Source organism: Gekko japonicus, unplaced genomic scaffold (genome assembly GCF_001447785.1).
Source record: "Gekko japonicus isolate JY-2015 unplaced genomic scaffold, Gekko_japonicus_V1.1 scaffold399, whole genome shotgun sequence".
In the NCBI taxonomy this organism is placed as follows: Eukaryota; Metazoa; Chordata; class Lepidosauria; order Squamata; family Gekkonidae; genus Gekko; species Gekko japonicus.
This window is the reverse complement of record NW_015175981.1, coordinates 128,038-148,196: the sequence shown is the minus strand read 5'-3', so window position 1 is coordinate 148,196 and position 20,159 is coordinate 128,038. Positions and strand designations below refer to the sequence as shown.

Genomic DNA, 20,159 nt, shown 5'->3' with positions numbered 1-20,159 from the left:
GCACCTTACCCCCTAACCATGGGACCTTGACGGGACGTGTAATCGGGCGGCCACGCATTATTTTGCTCCGGGGCAAATGGCCACACTCTCCCCCCCCCCGCCGCATTTTCCAGCTCGTGTGACCAGGACCTAGGTTACTTATCTGTTAAAAGTAAGTAATTTCTAGGTATCGTACAAAACTGGGAAATTATAACAAGAACCATTGGTATACGTGAGAGAGAACTGACGTCCAGTACTTTTTATTTAAGGATAGTCAAGGTAACTTATAGAGCTGCCCTTGAATAAGGAAGCACTTGTGGGGTTTGCTGTGTTGTGTTTAAAATGTGTCAGTTTTATTTGTCAACAATTTTAAGTCAGGGAAAGAGTCTGTAGGTAGATATTCCTTTTTGGTGTGTGATGGGAATAACTTGAGCTTTTTTTCTCTTGTAGGTGCGAGAATGGAAAAAAGAAGGCCAAAAAACATACATGTGTACTGGCCGTCCTGGCTGGCATACAGTATCTCTTCGTGTTGGAAAGTACAAGAAGACTCATAAGAACATATTCATCAATTTGATGGATATTCTGGAGGTCGATACTGAAAGACAGGTAAGCCTGTAACATCTTTACATTTAAATTGGACTTTGGTTTTAAGGGATTAAGGTCTTTGGAACATAGCATTAAAGCTGCCAGTTCTCACAGTCTTCTATACAGTGTGATTTCCATGATTCTCTAATATACCTGAGCCGATGGCTATATGCCAATCATAACTAAAAGACTCTAAACTTAGACACGTGACCTCTAAAGCAGCAATAGTTAATTGTTCACATTCCTTTTGATATATCGTGATCCATAAATCACAGTTCAGCTCTTTTTAAACACAGGCTTTTTTAGTTTTTAGATCTCAAGGGAAATAATACTTAATGGTGACTTGCAACCCACTGTTTGTTGGACATTATGCAAGTTTTATGTAAATCCTAATATAATTATTATTGTTATGCCACACTTAATAACGGTCTGATCTAAAAATCATTTTTTATATTACACATATCTTAGATTATTTTGTAGTATGTCCTTTATCTTAGATTATTTTGTAGTATGTCCTTTCAACTTTAAAATGGAAACATGGCAACCTAACACTGGGAGTGTCTCTGACTTGGAACTTTTTGCTGATTAACATCAGGGCCCTGTAGGATCTCTTACAATTCCACAAGGCCTGCAAGGCATAGATGTTTATAATGGTTTTTAACAGGTTTCATCAGTCTTAAGAACTAGCCAGTTCACTAACTGCTCTCCCCTTCCCCTCCATTGCTGAAGCAAACTGGGGGACCTAAATCGTATCACAGCACCACATGATGTTGGGTTTTATGATATTATATATTTTAGATTGTTGAAATGTATTTTATATGTATTTATATGAATTGGTTGTGCCTGCTTGTGGGGAGCCCTGAGCCTGCTTGTGGGGAGGGCAGTATAAGAGTCTAATGAAATAAATAAATCATAAAGAGTTGAAGCCAAAACTTGGCCAAAAAGTACAAATTTCATAGTGCCTTTCTGTATTAACAGTTTGCTGAAATAACTAAGGCAGCATCAAACATGGCTTTGCCCAAAAGCATGTTCTCCACAATGTTTAACTATCTGCTTTTTTAATAAGAAATATTGATTTGGAAGCTTATGTATAGCTTGGTGATTTATTTACTTCATTTATACCCTGACGTTCCCTCCACTGGGGACCCAGAGTGGCTTACATAGTTCTGTTATCTTGAGTATATCCTCACAGCAGCCCTGTGAGGGAGGTCAGGCTGAGAGTGTGTCACTAGCCCAAGGTCACCCAACATGCTTCCATGGTAGAGTGTTTATTTGAACCTGTTCTACCAAGTTCTAGCCTGACATTCTAAACATACCATACATACTCAAACAATACAGATATTCCTGGTACTGTTCACACATCTGAACCTCCATATGCTTTGCAGAAAAAATGAAGTATCAATTATTTGTAAAAATCTCCTTTCCTTCCTCTATTTCATTGGCACAGTTTGTAATTAATCTTGCGACTTCTTGGAACATTACTTAAAAATCAATTTGCTGTGAAAGTGATTTCTTTCATCATTGAGTTCGGTATTTATCCCATGAGATCTGGCACCTGAATTATATAACATACCACTTTAAATTAACTTTTAGAACGATCATTCATTCGTTGTTTCAGCATTCTCTTTTCACCCACTATACCAATGACTATTTGGTACTGTGCTGATCTAACTGCATCGCTGTTACTACTGTTAAATATTGTCATTTTAAACAACTTCTCATTAATTTAGCCTAGCAAGTAAGGTTGTATATACACAAGGCCATGAAACTCCCTGTTTGCACACACCCATTCTTGCTTTGCTTGCTGCTTTGCGATTATAGAAGCCACAGCACAGAAACCCCTTCTTTCCCTTCACTATCCTTTTCCCTGTCCAGCTGTACTGGAAGGGTAATAGTGGGCTGGACTGGCAAAGTACCCTTTAAAGTACTTTCCCTTTGGTTATCCCTTTGAACCAGGTCAAAGGGAGTCATTTTTTATCTCTCTTATCTGGAGGAAAGCGCTGACTAGTGCTCAAAATGAGCATGACTTCATATGAACATTCCCTTTAAATGCAGGGACTTCCTGCTCTCCATTTGTGGAGAAATGACGTGTGGAATTAGCCTAAGTCTGCAAAAATGTCTAGCCGACAGTGTTTTTTTACTGCACGCATGCACGCGCACACACACACTGTCCTTCTACTGAGGGTCACCAAGGCAGCTAGCTAACAATTAAAATAGCATAACAAAATATAAAACTGATAAAACATAAGGCAGGAAACAAGGATCACTGAAGGAACATCAGTCAAAAAATTTTAAAGTCTTTACCCGTTAGCATACTAGCCCACCTAACAACTCATGAACAATTAGAAAATACTTTGCAATGATCCTGTAATCTCTGTTTCTTAAAGCAGGTTTAAACCCAACTAAACAAGGTTTGCACAGCTATTTAGGTATAACAGAATCCCACATTAAAAAATAAAAATCGGTAACAAAGTTTGAGCAATTCTCATTCTTCTCCATCTCCATTCCAAAAAAAGTGCCAGGGAAGTGAGGGACAGGAAAACCATGTCAACACTTGCGTAAAATGTTTCTATCTTTTATTTAAAAAGTTCCCCTCAGTTTCTATCTGTTTATGTTATCAAGGAAAATTTATCCTTGTGCTCTAACTATTATCAATGTCTGTTCAGAGTATAGTTGTGCAGCCTTTCTTCTCTCCTCTTCCTCTTTTCCCCAATATAATTAGAACCAGGCTTTGCCTCCGTATTTTATTTTCACTTTGGCATTCAGACCACTTTGGCATTCAGCCTCCCCTTCTCTGTAACTGTGATTCAGCTGCAGGGGTGGAGCACAGGGAAAGGAGGAAGAGATTAAAGACAGGAATTTAATTCTAGACACCTAACAATTAAAATTGCAGAATATAAAAGAAAACCATGACCACACTGGAATAGGGTACTTGCCTCCACAAAGATTATATAATTTTTAAAATATCAGAACTTGAAGTAACTGACAGTGTCTACACATTGAGCAATGCACATTTCCTTCTGAGTAGCTAACTACTCTCCCATTTTAAAAAAAGCTCTAAAAATGCACAAGTTAGAAGCACTATTTCAGGCCATACATATTTACAGATGGTCCTTTTTGTATGGACTACTGTAGTGATAGCACTCCTTCCTCCCTCTTCTGTACGCCTTCTGGCCACCCATGCCATGTGTTCTAAGTCTTGCATGGTGGTGGTGTTTTTTGCCATCAAGTCACAGCTGACTTATGGCAACCCCGTAGGGTTTTCAGGGCAAGAGATGTTCAGAGGTGGTTTGCTGTTGCCTGCCTCCATGTATCATGACCCTGGTATTCCCATCCAAATACTAGCCAGGGCCAACCCTGCTGAGCTTCTGAGATCTGACAAGATTGGGGTAGCTTGGGCTTTCGAGGTCCAGGCAAGCCTTATTTACTGTTTATGTACCATTTGTTAATTTTAAACTGTGGCCTGTTCTTAAACATTGCATAACACCTCAGCAGCAGAACCAGTTCCTAGGGCATCATACTTCAGTCAGTTGAAGCCACAAGTCTTGCAGCCAGTGCTTACTAAATGTTTAAAATATTTCTACACTGACTCATCATTCAGAGCTCTTTAAACAATCTGTAAAATTATGAACAACAATTAAAATACAGCAGTAGAAACAAAAATACTATGATCCTAAAAATCTAACAGCTTTTTATTCCATTCTTGATTAAAGGAAATAAGATTCCAAAACAGCCCCCAGCAAAATACACATGCAAATTGCCAAATGCCTAGGAGAATAAAATGTCTTTGCATCTAAAATTCCAAAATAATAGGTATCAGGCAGATATCAGCAGGAAGTGCAAGAAAAAAAGGCCCCAAAGCTCTGATATAGATCAAAATTTGAGCACCCTTGTATAGGAGGAGGTAGTGACTCTTTCAAAGACTGCAACATGAGTGTACACTGGGATTGAGTACAGATATGTCTTAGGGGTGCAAGGAGCCAATGTCAGTGGACCTGCAGGCATACACATAGACATGCCAGTACATACTGACAATAATTGCCTCAAGTCAAGTAGAAGCTATTAACCTTCAAGGACCTAAACGGTCTGAGACCAGCGTACTTGTAGGGCCATGTCTCCTGGTATGTCCCCCAAAGAACATTGTGTTCTGCGGATCAGAACTTATTGGTGATCCCTGGCCCAAAAACTATCTGGCTGTCCTGAAGCCTGGCACCAGCCTCATAGAACTCTGCCAAGTGAGGCCTGCACCTTGTGAAACTTAGTTCAGTTTGTCAGGGCGTGCAAGACAGATGTTCCTGTGGTTGAGGACAGCAATGGTTTTTCATCTGGCTGGCTCCTCCTCCTTTCTTTTCCTTCCCCTATGGGATAAGGATATACAAATTAATGTATGTTAGCCACCTCTGGAAATTTTGATCTAAACTATTGTAATCTGATTTTAACTGTTTAATTGTTTTTAATTAATTGGTATGTAATTTAAAATGTTGTTCACCGCCCTGAGCCTATTCATGGGGAAGGTGGTCTAAAAATCAAATTAAATAAATAAAAGCTAATTAAAAGAAGATGGATGTAAAGGAAGCAAAAGTTACCTTCCCTGTTTGCAGAAATGGGGATGTGGCAGGGAAGTGCCACATAACTGTATCAGCCAAGAGTATGGAGGAATTATAACAAAAAATGGCTATACAGTGGGTGTGATAGGAATTCCTTAAATTACAGTGTTTTTCAGAAAGAGTTTTTTGTGGAGGAAGGCAGAGCATTAGTCCAAGGTTCAGAACAGAATCATAATGTGTACCACTATACCTTCAGATTAATGTATATATGATAGACAAGACATAGAGGAACATGTCTGCCTCTGTTTCAAAGCATGATCAGCAGCTTTACTTGGTGTATCTGCTGTCAAAACTTGTGCTGCTCCATATGAAATACATTCATTTAGCTGGGCATTTGATAGTTTTGTGTTGTCTATTTTCCTCAATTATAACCAATTTTTTCAAGAATACTAATCTACTCAATATTTATATTTGGCTTTTTCTTGTTTAAAAAAAATTAGGGTAGTTTTCAGTGTGCATTGCACATAATGGAATGGTTGCAGAACTCAAATGCTTATTTGTATTGACTGACAGTATTCAAACTGTGGCTTGTCAAATGTATTCTGTCTTAGGTTGTCCGTGTGGAACCCTTGGTTACAATGGGTCAGTTAACAGCATATCTCAACCCCTTGGGCTGGACTATTCCTGTGGTACCAGAGCTCGATGATCTTACCGTAGGTGAGAGGACTTACAAAGCATGACTGCTGCTCATAAAGTAACTTAATACAGTTCCACAGTTTTATACCAGAGTAAAATATGCAGCTAATAAAACAAAATTCTGTTGACTCTCTTCTGTGATGCTTTAGGTCTTACATTGCTTATTCTAGTTAGAGGGGTTTAACAGTAAGTTTCTAAATAGCTTTCTGCTCAAAGCCAAGTACACTTCAGCTGATTCCTGCACATCATCTTTTGCTCAGGTGGCTTGGTCATGGGAACTGGCATAGAGACATCTTCACATGTCTATGGACTGTTTCAGCACACCTGCAAAGCCTATGAAATCGTACTTGCTGATGGAAGCCTCGTGAGATGTACACCAGTAAGACATTCTGTTGTTGTGCTATAATTTACGATTTTATGCCCAGGGATGTAAATTTCACAAATTATCGTTTAAACATGTAATAATTTGCATCCCTAATTATGCTGTATTAACGGGACTTACTGAAGCTGCAATTTGTTTTGTATTTTGCAGGAGGAGAACTCAGATCTATTTTACGCAGTGCCTTGGTCTTGTGGTACCCTGGGCTTCCTCGTTGCAGCTGAAATAAACATTGTCCCAGTAAAAAAATACATAAAATTGCATTGTGAACCTGTGAGAGGACTGAAGGCAATATGCAAAAGATTTACTGAAGAATCAGAAAAGAAAGAAAACCACTTTGTGGAGGGGTTGGTGTACTCATTGGAAGAAGCTGTCATAATGTCAGGAATTCTGACTGATGAAGCTGATCAGAGCAAGGTAATGTTATTATCCTTATGTTAAGATGAAACAAGGTGGACAGCTAGAGATGTGGAGGCCTTGGGGGGGGGAGGAAAACTGCATGGGGAGTCTTTTTGTCTAAAAGGAAAGATTGGGAATTTTGGGGAAGCACTGGGGGGGGGGGCTCCTATGAAAAGGTTTTTTTTTTCCTTTGAAATGTGTGAAATGCCTGTTTTAAGGCAAAGTTTTACTCAACATGTCTGAGAGCTTTTTTTGAAAAACTTTTGTCGTGGAAATTTTGGGGAGCACTGAAAAAGGACTGTGAAATGTTTTCCCCCTTTTAAAATGTGATTAGTGTAGAATGCAGCTTTCTCGCTTTATATATTTGCAATTTGCTTGTAGAAAACGAAAGCATTTATACTTCTAATCCCATAAATAAAAATACAATTCTGTATGATGAGTTCTAAATGCTGCATTTTATGTTGTTAAATTAGCAAAATAAGTTTCAATTTGATAGAAAATACACTGCATATATTTAATTTTTTTCCCAGCATTTCTGGGTTTTTCCCATGGCTTCAAAACTTCCAGACATAACCCCTAGTCCTAGCCTTCATAAAGAACAATACTGTAGTTCCCAGAAATGTTTGCAGTGGTGAATGACTGTGAAGCTAGTTTTAAATTTGTCTCATAGTTGGGCATCAGCAGAGGCCTATCCTTTCTCTGTGGTAGCTTTTACTCTGTAGAACAGGCTGTCCTTGGAAACTTTTAGGGGGTGCTATAAGGCTTTTAATAGTAAGTTTGCATTTTATTAGGGTCTGTGGAATTTGGAGTTTTATGGTTTTAATTGTGTATTGTAAACTGCCTTGAGTCGTGGGGAAAGGTGGGACATAAATGTTTCCAGCAAAGAAGGCAGTTTGTTGTAGTGATTAAGTGTGCGGACTCTAATTTGGGAGAACCGGGTTTGATTCCCCACTCCTCCACTTGCACCTGCTGATGTGACCTTGGGTCAGTCACAAGCTCTGGCACAGCTGTCCTTGGAAAAGAGCAGTTTGTGTCAGAGTTCTCTCAGCCCCACCCACCTCACAGGGTATCTGTTGTGGGGAGGGGAAGGGAAAGGAGTTTGTAAGCCGCTCTGAGACTCCAAGTGAAGGGCGGGGTACAAATCCAATCTCTTCTTCTTCTAACTTAAATCTGTGGCTGAAACATGCAGATTGTGTGGGCAAGATAGTTTTTCAGAAATTTGTTAAGAGTCCTGTGGCACTGTCTTCACCCATTTGCACACCTTTCCACCATTATATGATTTAAACATAATTGGAAGAGGATCTAGTTTAAATCTGTAGTGTAATCTTTTAGATTTGATGTATTCATAAAAATGTGATCACTTTGATAAGATGGGAGAGAGGAGGAGGAGAGTGAGTATTGTCATCCTTGGTTATCACTGCTTATATGGTGGGGTGCATTCACGGAGGAATAATTAATGGCCACAGTACTATTTGTGGTTAACGGAATCTGTCCATCACTGATATTGGTAATCAGAAGCATTATGGAACTATATTACATTGTACATCATGAAGCAAAATCAGAATGGTTCTCTCACTGTATTCCTGTTCTTTGCGTTAAGGTCAACAGCATTGGGAACTATTATAAGCCATGGTTCTATAAACACGTGGAGAAGTATCTGAAGGCTAACGAGACAGGAGTAGAGTATATTCCAACAAGACATTACTATCACAGGCATACACGGAGCATTTTCTGGGTACTCCAGGTAGGGTCCCCTTTGTATAGATTTATTATTGTGTGCTTATGTAGCACTGGCAACCTAACTCAGACATCTTCTGTGTTCTCTCTCTTTCTTTTTTTAACTTGATGACATCTCAGTTTTATCCCTCCTTCTAGTTATGGCACTGTGAGAAAGCACAGTGATTTTCTCAAAATAAATGTAATTTTCCCAGAAATCACAGCTAAATAAATTTCTTCTTAAACGATGCCTTTTGCTCACTTGAACAATACAGCCAGTCCTAAAATACTTTATGCATATACAGCATTCTTCAATATTCTTGAAGTGTAGCATAATGGCCAGCAATTGGTGACAAATCTCATTACACCTACTGCCAGCCCATGGGCAAGAACGAATGGCAGTGACACTCACTCTGTGTCTTATGGGTAGCCATGTTCTCATTTCCCATCAACCAAAAGAGCCACATGACTACAGCATGCTGCCGCACTAACCTCATGCATACAATATTATTAAAGATTGGGGGGGGGTTAAGTGCCATCCAGTCACTTACGATGACCCTATGAATTAACATTCTCCCAAATGTCCTGTTGGTAACAGTCTTGCTCAAGTTTTGCAAACTGAGGGCTGTGACTTCCTTGACTGGGTCAGTCCATCTCATGTTGCATCGTCTTCTTTGCCTGCCGCATTCAATTTTTCCTAGCATTATTGTCTTTTCTAGTGACTCTTGTCTTCTCATAATGTATGACAGCCCCAGTTTGGTTGTTTTAGCTTCTAGGGAGAGTTTGATCTAGAACCCACTTATTTGTCTTTTTGGCAAACGATATAGGTGTTAATATTAAATACACAACTCTTGTTATTTATTTAATTACCTTGCTGTCAGTTTGTTACATGACTGTGCCCCTGTGACACCTCATTCCGCTGCATATTTTGACCCAGCTTCAAACACAGGACCCCTGCACCTCAGTAACCTTTATAAATAGTCATCATGGTGCTGAGGCTTCACTCAGCAAGAGTGTTACAAAGGGAGGCTTCAAGTCAACACTGCTAATCTTAAAGCCAACAAGAGAAATGAAAGGCATGCTGGCTCCCTATTGCGGTTTCAGTTGACAACTGGCCTGGAGAGAAACATCCTGTCCTTTTATTTGAGGTCTAATATGTGGAAATTGGTGATGTTTTTCATGGCATATGGAGTTAAATCACATTATCTGCTATGTGTCGCAAATAAAACGTGTTAAGCCCTATAAAAGACAGGACAGTTTTCTCCAAGCCAGTTTGCAGGATCTCTGACTGCAGGATCCCACTCTGAGCCAACCAGCAGAAATCTGAGCAGGCTCCTATAGCAGGAAGTCTGCATAAACTTTACTTCCCTCCTTGCCTTTTCACTCTGTGTTCAGCATGAGGCAGTGAGTGAGATGGTCCAAGAGGCTGGAGGGAGAGCAAGTTGGCTGGGGAGAAAGGAGAGCAACCCCCCACACACACATAACACTGTGCCCAGCATCCTCTTGTGGGGGTGGGGCTGCATTGCTGGTGGTGAGGTTTGTTCTCTGTTTTTATACAGCCAGCTTGCTCATCTCCATATAGCTGCCTGGGTACTCAGATGAGAGCACGGAGGATGTGGCAAAAGAGGTGTTGTTGTAAAGGAGGGGGCTTTATGTCCATCAGCATCCCAGGGCAGGTTATTTTGCCTTTATCACCACCAGAAAAAATGAAGATGGGTCAGAGGCTTCCTCGCCTAAGCCCAGCTGCCTGGCGCAGAAGGTGACCAGTGAAGACTGCTGCCAGGCTGGCTTGGAGCTGAGAAGGCAGGCAGGTGCTGCTGGTGCAGTGCCTACCCCTTGCCTGGGCCCACCTCTGCTGGTCTGGGTAGAATGCAAGCAGACTAGTGTGGGTGCAGCTGGCGTGCGGAAAGCTAGCATGCCTGAGCCACCTGCTGCCAGCTCATCCTTCCTTGACTGGCCCCAAAGGTGATTGCCCCCCCACTTTCCCAGAATGCCACTACAAGTTTTATTTATTGGTCTGTTGATAAGGTGTTCTGGGAAGTTCCCCTGGAAAATGGAAGCTGCTTTCCATCTCTATGAACCATCTGGGAGGATTACTGTGAGCCAACTGGGGAGATCACTAGGCCTAATATCAGCCTAGTAGGCAAGAGTTCTGCTAGCAAGTGCACAGTGGACCTTAGAGGAAGCAGAATGCCTGGAGCACATGTAATTGTTGCACATTAGCCAAGCCCCCATTTACTGTAACTTCAACTTACTATATTTCAATGAACTGCATAACATTAATATTAGTGGAGAAGGATCTTTTTTAAAAGGCAGAGTGCAGTTCACTGATTTTTGAAGTCCTAGTTATATAATGCACGGTTTACTCACTAGTTCGTTTTTCTTTTTATAGGAAATCCTTCCTTTTGGAAATAATCCTGTTTTTCGCTACTTATTTGGCTGGATGGTACCTCCTAAAATCTCTCTCTTAAAACTGACTCAAGGAGAAGCAATTCGAAAGCTTTATGAACAGCATCATGTGGTTCAAGACATGATGATCCCCATAAAAAGTCTTGAAAAATGTATTGAAACTTACCACAGTGACATCAAAGTAAGCATATATCCTAAATCTGAGCCTAAGCACCTGTTAAACAGAGTGTTCTGCCAGCCACAAGACTGAGAAGGGATGGAAGTACCTACCATCTAGGAAGCAACAAGCCATTGACATGGCTGTTAAGTGTTTGTTGGCTAACCTTAATTTTAAATTGGAATGTAGTGTATACTAATGGAGGGTGTATCTCAGGTCCTTTGCATCTTAACTGTTCCTGTTTCTGTGTACTGCTGCTGCTGTTTCTAATCAAAGAAATGGAATAGAGTTCTGCAGTGGCTGCATGTGTTCCTTTACTTCAGGCTTCAAAGAGCATACACATGCAGAGTCTCTTGTTTGGCTGAGATAAACAGCAGTACTGGCTGCGTCATTTATTTATTATTTATTACTTTCAATTTATATTCCACCTTGCTGGGCGAACTGGCTCAAGGCGGCGTATAGACAGATTAAAGTACAATAAAACAATAAGGTGCAATAAAATTCACATAAGCAACAATTACATAAAGTGCCTGTGCATACAGATGGCGGTTCCTATGATGTCTTACAATAAGAGAAGGCAATAACCAGTGTTGCAACCTATAAAGTGGTCTGAAGACAATATCCAGTGTTGTGTCATAAGGGCCATAGCATGTTCAGTTCTGATGACTCATTTAGCAGTGGTGGCTCCTAATCGAAAGCCTGGTGGAAGAGCTCCGTTTTACAGGCCCTGCGGAACTGTGAAAGGTCCCGCAGGGCCCTAATGTCTTCGGGGAGCTCATTCCACCAGAGTGGAACCGCCACTGAGAAAGCCCTGGCTCTAGTGGTCACCAATCTGACGTCTTTCGGACCAGGGAGAGTCAGACGATTTTGTGACCCTGACCTCAGTGCTCTCTGGGAAACATACGGGGAAAGGCAGTCCCTCACGTAGACAGGCCCCCAGCCATATAGGGCTTTAAAGGTCAAAACCAGCACCTTGAAACGAATCCTGTATGCTATTGGCAGCCAGTGCAATGCCTTCAGCACAGGCTGGATGTGATCTCGTATAGAGAGACCCATCAGCAGCCTGGCTGCTGCATTTAGCACTAGCTACAGCTTCCCGATTTGAGACAAGGGCAGCCCCATGTAGAGAGCATTGCAGTAGTCTAATCTCAAGGTGACCATGGCATGAATCACCATTGCCAGATCATTGCGTTCGAGGAAGGGAAACAACTGCTTAATCAGCCGTAGGTGGTAAAAGGCTGCCTTGGCAGTGGCTGCTACCTGGGCCTCCATTGTTAAGGTGGCATCCAGGAGCACTCCCAAGCTCCTAACCCTCAGCGCTGGCACCAATGGCACCCCACCGGTCGGTAGTGGGATCCCTACCCCTGACCTGTTCCGACTCAGGCACAAGACCTCCATCTTCATTGGATTCAATTTCAGTCGGCTCAGCCGAAGTCAGCCCGCCACGTCTTGAAGCGTCCAGTCCAGGTCACCTGGGGTAGTCAGACTGACCGCCCAGCAACTGATATAGCTGGGTGACATCCGCGTATTGGTGACACCCAAGCCTATGCCTCCGGGCAATCTAAGGAAGGGGGCGCGTGTAGATGTTAAATAACATTGGGGACAACACCACCCCTTGAGGGACCCCGCAGACCAGCGGGTAGCTCTGGGCTGTCTGTTCCCCTAACGCCACCCTCTGTCCCCGACCTTGGAGGAAGGAGACAAGCCATTGCAAGGCAGGCCCCTGAATCCCAGTGTCGGCGAGGTGGTGGATCAGTAACTGATGGTCGACCACGTCAAACGCCGCCAACAGGTCCAACAGCACCGCCATACCGCCTCGATCCAGATGCCTCCGGAGGTCATCTGTGAGGGCGATCAGTGCCATCTCCGTCCCATGGCCTGGCTGGAAGACGGACTGAAACGGGTCTAGTATGGAAGTGTCATCCATAAAGCTCTGCATAACACACAGAGAGTGAAATGGGAACATTGGCAGCAAGAGAGGTAAACAACCCCTGTTCATGTGTTACAGTTAATGCACATACAGTCTGCATATAGCATACACTCGATTTTTCTTTATAGGTTGAATAATTCTCATGTTACATTCAACACATGTACAGCTGAGCATGTGATTGAAACTGCACATTTATCCAGGTATTGGTCCCTGGTTTCATTCAGAAGGTGAACCCACATTGGCTCTCTTACAAGCAGGTGTACACACGTACATGTTGGTTGTATGTGAATAGGGCTACAAGTTGAGGAAGAAGCACAAGGAGTCTCCCCGAGTGAGCAAGTTACAGCAATACTCTTAAGAAATGTATAGTACTCACAAATGAAATGCTAACCAGATTGGTGCATCTGTAAAGATAGTGTCCAGTATTTTATTATGCATAACGATCATTGCCTGTTACCTGGAGCTTCTCCAAATATGGGCTTGTCTTCTTGTTTACTAAATGAGCAAGGTAGTAATTTCATGGTACTTTAGAAAAACTTCTCCATAATGTCAGTGGTGCAGAACACTTGATCCTTTCAGTACTGTAGTACTGAATTTGTGAGTAGCTTAGTTTGAAGTGTGATCTAGTTGATTGTTAGATGAGCTTTGGAAGTATCAGCAAAGATGTGGAGTAGAAAAGTTTTCCACATGCATTCATTCATAAAACAAGTAGATGCCATTACAATACAGTATTAGGTAACCTTGACAGTTGTAAAGTTGTAATGTTTTTCAGGTGATTACTCCTAGGAATTGTGTGAATACATGTGTGTTTATTTATTTGCAAGGTGTGGAAAATAAAAGTATAAATACATACAATAATCCAAATAAAAAACAAATTATGAATTCATCTAATCAGTTGCACCAGTCAAATCAAGACCAAAGCTAATTTTTTAATGTCTCCTCTCACATTGTACCAGAGAATGTTGTAGTCACCAATCTGATATGAAACTAAGAAGCACTAAAGTGATGCTAGAGAGAATGACCATGAAAATGAAGTGCTTCAGTCACTTCTATGGAAGGCATTTAAATTCTATTGAAATATATAAGTGGACAACCATGTAAACAGCAGTATGACGCACAATTCTTTAGGTGTGGTAAAATTCGTGTGTCAACGATTTGTTGCCTTCCAGTTTTTTTATTAAATGATAGAAAAGTTATGTATATTACATAGACTTTCAATTTTTTAACCAGGATTATTCGAATAACTTTAAGTTTTCAGATTGTCTCAACATAGCAATTAAAACACACTTGGGCGTTTCCCCCCTAATAAAATATTTTGGTTCAAGTGTTTGTTGCTGTTGGGACATAGGGCACTTTTTAAATTTTGTTCAGAGGAACATACTGAGTCAGATCATGCTCTATATAGAGCATTGCAAATTTTTAGAGTTTAAACTGAAAAATTTGGAGTAGCAGCAGTTCCTTGTTGGTTAACTGGAAGTTGTGATGATGCAAATAAGCTTGGGAAGAGAGAGGGTACTGGGGTGATAAATATATTGGCTTCAATGTCTTTATGACAAGCAAACTTGCTGAAGTTCCTTTCCCCAAATTAATTTCTATGGGGGGTTTCTGAGAAGCAAAAAATCCTAACTAAATCAAATTTGAACTATTAACCTCCCCTTTGTCTGAACTTTGACAGTATTTATCTAGCCCAATGTAGGATATGGAGGACTGATGAACAAAACTTTATTACTTTGCTTGGATATGAAATTATGTACGTATGACAATATGGACCACATGCCTAAGCCTATTATCATGGCTGTCTGTACGTCTACTACTAGCTGTTAGTGAATAAGTAGTAGTGGTGATAACAGAATGACGATGGTGATAATAGGGTGACTTTTTCTCAAATTTCTTGTAGGTTTATCCCCTGTGGCTATGTCCCTTCATATTGCCTAATAACCCTGGCATGGTTCACCCAAAAGGAGATGAAACTGAACTGTATGTAAATGTTGGATCCTATGGCGAGCCCCAAACAAAACATTTTGAAGCCAGGGCTTCTACCAGACAAATGGAGAAATTTGTAAGGAGTATACATGGGTAAGAATTTTTAAGTCTTGAGAAGGGGATTCTGTCTTAAAGTTATTAGGAGAAGAAACTAGTAATTAACCTTTAGCTTGACCACATGATGTAGCGGCTGTAAGAATTTTAACTTGATATTTTATGTTTGTCAATTTAAAATTTTATTCTAGGTATAGGTAACTAAAGTATTGTTTTTATAAACAACTTCCATGCTTCATTCTTTTTTGGTCTGTTACTGACAAAGACTGAAGTGTTTTGTGAAAAAACCCAGTATATAATTGGTTTATTAGTTTGATACTGGAATACATAAGATTGGGCTGAAAGGTTCCTCTGCCGGTATAGTATCAGAACAAGTGGCAGTTACGCTGGCAAAGCAGCCTGATCTTAGAAGTGGTCAATAATTTGATGTTGTCTTCAAATGCAATAACTCTATTTGTTTGCTTCAGTTTTCAGATGTTATATGCAGATTGCTATATGACCCGTGAGGAATTCTGGGAAATGTTTGACGGTTCCTTATACCACAAGCTGAGGAAGGAACTTCAGTGCAGTGATGCTTTCCCAGAAGTGTATGATAAAATCTCCAAAGCTGCAAGACACTAAACCTCTAACCTCAACAAGCAATCAGGGAAATCAGATTTCACAATAACTAACAGCTCTTCCCATACAAAATATTTTTGTTGCTGTCCCAAAGACTCATACAGGTGTGAGATTAGAAAATACATACTCCTGCCTTCCTGGAGATATTTTATCGTACAGTGTCTGCATTATATTTTAATAATGTTAAGGTATCTGAGTTATAAACTGTAAGGTTTAGTCATAGCTACAGTCTATCCATACTTCCATTTGGTTATATACACTATAGGAGGCAAATGGAAAATCAGCATCTTGAAGTAGAACATAACGTAGAACTGTAGTATCATTTCTGATGACTAGAAAATGCTGGTGGAGTTTTATGGGCGCTTTGACATCTAGAAGACTACTTTTTATCTGAGGTTAAGTGCCGAACTGAGATTGCCTTTCAGAAGCTGCTTGACTGAGGTAGCTTATCCTGGTCAAGATTTCTGTTCAGATACTCAAAAGCAAGCATGTATTAGATTTGCAATTAATAAGCTTTTCTGTGTGAACACCTTGGAAGTAGGGGCTTGGGGTTAGTTTGAGCCAGTGTGAGTTGTTTCTGACCTCAGTTCTTGTTCCATCAGGGTGTCCATGCAGTCAGGGGAAAACGTTGCTTGCATACTTCGAGGGGGGGGGAGACTAATTCTCTCCCCCCCCCCAATATTAAACCACTGCTTTTAAAGTATGTTTGCTTAGTTCCATGCAGGATGTCTGCTGCCTCTCAGGACAGGCTGCTGTATTAGGGGTTTATTTTTTGTTCTGTGCTGCTTTTTAGTGTTGATGCTTTTTGTCACATGAAACATTCTTGGGTGATTCATACCTTGAGTTCCAAAGCCAGATTACCGGGTTTCTAACATGCTTGTTGGAAGTACAGGACTGGTTTCACTTTTAAGAGTACAGAGAAGATTAATTTGTAACTGAACAGCAAAATGTTTTGTTTGTTTCTGTTCTTCCTGTTTTATGCCTTTTAAGTAATGTGAAGAAAATGTGGTGGTGTTGGAATTGTGTAGTAGTTGATATGCAGTAATCAGGTAGTATCCGTTGCCTGCCTTTACTACTGAAAGATTTTGCTGCTATCACTCAGGGTTGTTCCACATTATGATCTTTTTTGCACTGCTGAAGGATGCCTATTTGGCAGCAAACGAAATAGAACTGGGGAGGGGATGCACAGTATAATACTAAGTGCTGTGTTCCCCATTCCCACAGAACGTGGAGTAAGACTGCTACTTGGAAATACAGGCCCTTCACCAAAGGTCCCACTTTTCCCTGCCTTTTTATTTTTCAGTTCCTTTGTTTTCAGCCAGCTTAATTGTTCTCTTCCAGCTGGCCAGCTCTGTGGTGCATGGGCACTAATGTGTAAATGTCTGTCAGTTGGGGAGAGGGTTGGGCACTGCTTTTTATTTTGTAGCAATCCTTGCTCATAACTCTTAAAAATGGTTTCAGTCATAATAGCATGATCATGAAATAATCAACAGCTTAAGAAAAACAACAGTGGCTTTTTCTCCCTGAAAAGTGTGAAACTCTACATAAGCTCACCCTTCTTTGAGGAAGAGCTGATTATTTACAGTTGATTCAGAAATGCCATGATATTCCTCCCCTTTGGAGACAACTAGAAGACAGAAGTAAAATTCTAAAGGGTCAACAGCCCTGGGAAGCCTCAATAGCGCATTGACTATTCAGACAGTTTGGTGTAGCAATTGCGCTTACAGATCAGGTCTTAAAAAACAAAACCAAATCCCTGCAGAAGGTCCTGGAACTGCAGCAGGTTAATTATAATGGCATCAAGACAGTACATAAACCCTGAATGAATCGTAATAATTTCCAATCTCAAATTATTTGCTATAGGGTTCTCCTTCCAGTAAAGGTTTCTTTAGTGCCTTATCAGCTGGAAGAAATCCAGCCATCTTATGCCAATTTATTTTTCAATAGTTAGGCAGACTTCCGAAATGTAAGGTTACAGGGAGAATCTCCAGACCACTTAATTATCCAAATGTGTGTTCCAGAGCCAGATGAAAGGAAATTAATGTTCCATATTTTAAAGATACAGAAACTAAATTGGGAGACAGGCAACACAAGAAGGGAAGGAGTATTGTCATTTCTCTTTACCTTATTCCTGCTTTAAATAGTGAGGGACGAGCCGCCACTGTTCCCAGTCAGTGCTTCAAGACTGATAATGCTATAGTGGTAAGTCCAGTTTACCTGACTGAGGCTATGAACCTTTCCATCATGAAAATTAATCAGCTTTACAGGCTTTTATTGGATATTTCCCCCTTAATTTTATCACCAGTTTAACCAAAGGCTGACCCAAAGACTAGTTAGATACAATTTTTAAAAATTGCTTGCAATATTTATTTGAACTTACAGAGAATTGTTGATTTGAAACATGTTAGCAAGTCTCCATGGTGTTTTAGAATATCCAGCCAGTGATTTTACTAGGGTTCAGGAAGAAATGATGTGTACGTATGCAGGCTTTGAGCAATCCAACAACTGTTCCATGAGAGTGAATGTTCTGTTTACACTTGTATAGTGATTTCACCAGACTTTTGAGAATCAGTTTCATAATATACGTGAGGAATAGGAAATTATTGAAGCAGCAAAAGGCCAGCATGGCTATGCCAATAAGTATACTCTGAATCCAGAAATAGGATGGGATTTAAACTATACTGGGGCTTGCCATTTATCTGTGTGTAAATTCATTCTGTTTGCCTGGAAAGTTGTTTTTTAAGAATCTAATCTGTACTACGTCTTTACTTTTTGTTATACACTGTACTTTTCTCAGCACAGGTTGTTTCTGCAAAGTGGTTTTTGTACCTTATTGCTACAACTGCTAGCTCAGATATCTAATGTAATACAAATACAATGTTGCTGCTGGTGTTGTCACTGTCAGCACTGATACCTTTAGACAGAATGTGTACAGTTACAATAAAAAAAAACTATTTTGGTGTGACTGCATAAAGTAGTGCTGAAAAGGTTGCATTGTACATACAATGGTGCAGGTGACTTGCTTTGAACAGAGACTTACTTCATTAGGGTACTCGCATATCAGAAGGATACAAGTGGAGACCTGTAAAGAATTCATGAGTGGGGATATTGCCTCCCCCACTGATACTCTGTTGGTCCTGTTGCCACCCTCCCCTACCGGGACCTGTGCCCCCTGTCCTTCAGGGAATGGTGCGGGGGAGGGACATGATGCATTTTCTGCTCACAGAGTGAGAGGTCTTTGATTTCTGCTGGTTTGGCTCAAAGAATGCTATGGCTAATGGAATCAGAAACTTCTGAAAGATCCAGAAGGATCAACAGGGTGCTTTTCCTGTGCATGGGTTGTCTGTCAAAGTGACTGAGACAGTTTCAGACTGGTGAGATATGTTCATCTTCAGTTTTCTGTGCTGGCTAAAAACCTCTAGGAGGCACTGTGCGCCAGAGCCAAGTACAGTTCCTGTGTAAACAGTCACATGCTCTAGTGTGGCCAGGATGCCTTCCCTCAGTTCCTTCATCAACACTGTTGGAGTTGAACAAAGTTAGAGTCCAAGGGCCCCATTAAGACCAACAAAGTTTTATTTTTTTAAAATAAATAAATTTCAAAGTCAAATACCTTTAATGGTATACATAGATGTACAATAACACGGCATGGATATATAAGACATTATAAGCAATATGAATCAATCCTTTACTAGAATAGATCTATCTGACTACTACGGCAAGAAACTTGGCCACTATAGCTGTAATATTAGGATTAGCATCCTTTAGTAGATTTTGAGTAACTTTTTCCCTATTAGAATTATAATTAGGAGGAAATAAAGATGACAACAATTCTTTGCATAAGACTGAGTGAAATTGACAGTAAAAATAATATGATATATTGAGTCCACAGATTTTAAAGGACAAGAACATAATCTTTCATGAAAGGGAATTTTCTTAAACCGACCTGAAAGCTCTTTTGAAGGGAACACCTTTAGTCGGGCTAGTGTAAAGGCTCTACAGTGCGAAGGACTAAGTTGTGAAGATAGTGGGCCATCTGGCTATATTGAATTGGGAGATTCAACTGAGCCTGAGAAAATATGCTAAATTGTGTAGGATGTTAGACTTGAAGTTCCAGGTCAAGCAGTCTCCGTTTAATAATCTGGAACAAAGTTTTATTCAAGTTGTGAGCTTTCATGTGTATGCACACTTCATCAGACGATGAAATGGAATTACATATAGTTGTATATATAGGTGGCTTGTTAAATTAGCATGCAAGATAGAATGCTTTTTTAAACAGATCGAACAAAGGTGCCATTGGACTCTAACTTTGTTCTGTTGCTTCAGGCCAACACGGCTGCCCACCTTGGTCTACTGTTGGAGTTGGTGATTCTTCTACCATGCTTCTCTTGATCAGTCATTTTTTCCCCAAATGTTTTCTGCTTGTATTGTGAGTTTTCACCCTGGGACTTGTCACCCAGGCTTCTGCTAGCCCCTATGGACATTTCCCCCTTGTAGTGGTGTCTTTACCCAGACAACTCTTGCAATCGTCCCAGAAGAGATTGTTTTAAAAGTGCATGAAATGTAGTGCAAAAATAACCCAAACAATGAGCATGATCTACTCCTACTCTGCCTGGGAGAGGGTCATAAAGTCTCAGCTTGTAGAGCTTGCCAGAGGTTCACACAGAAAGCCAGAACCAGGCTTCTAAACTGAAGGCTGCATTGCTACAG

General features: G+C 40.6%; 1 protein-coding gene across 1 annotated transcript in view; it reads left to right on the top strand.

Moving 5' to 3' along the window:
* DHCR24 (24-dehydrocholesterol reductase) overlaps positions 1-15,537 on the top strand; it is a 17,591-nt gene extending 2,054 nt beyond the window's left edge. Inside the window, exons 2-9 of the mRNA XM_015426241.1 lie at positions 430-585; positions 5,723-5,828; positions 6,068-6,186; positions 6,340-6,603; positions 8,186-8,329; positions 10,694-10,891; positions 14,695-14,873; positions 15,302-15,537. Coding sequence (XP_015281727.1) covers positions 430-585; positions 5,723-5,828; positions 6,068-6,186; positions 6,340-6,603; positions 8,186-8,329; positions 10,694-10,891; positions 14,695-14,873; positions 15,302-15,455 — 1,320 coding nt within the window. The 3' untranslated portion in view covers positions 15,456-15,537. The remainder of the gene's footprint in view (positions 1-429; positions 586-5,722; positions 5,829-6,067; positions 6,187-6,339; positions 6,604-8,185; positions 8,330-10,693; positions 10,892-14,694; positions 14,874-15,301) is intronic.
* The last annotated feature ends 4,622 nt before the right edge of the window (positions 15,538-20,159 follow it).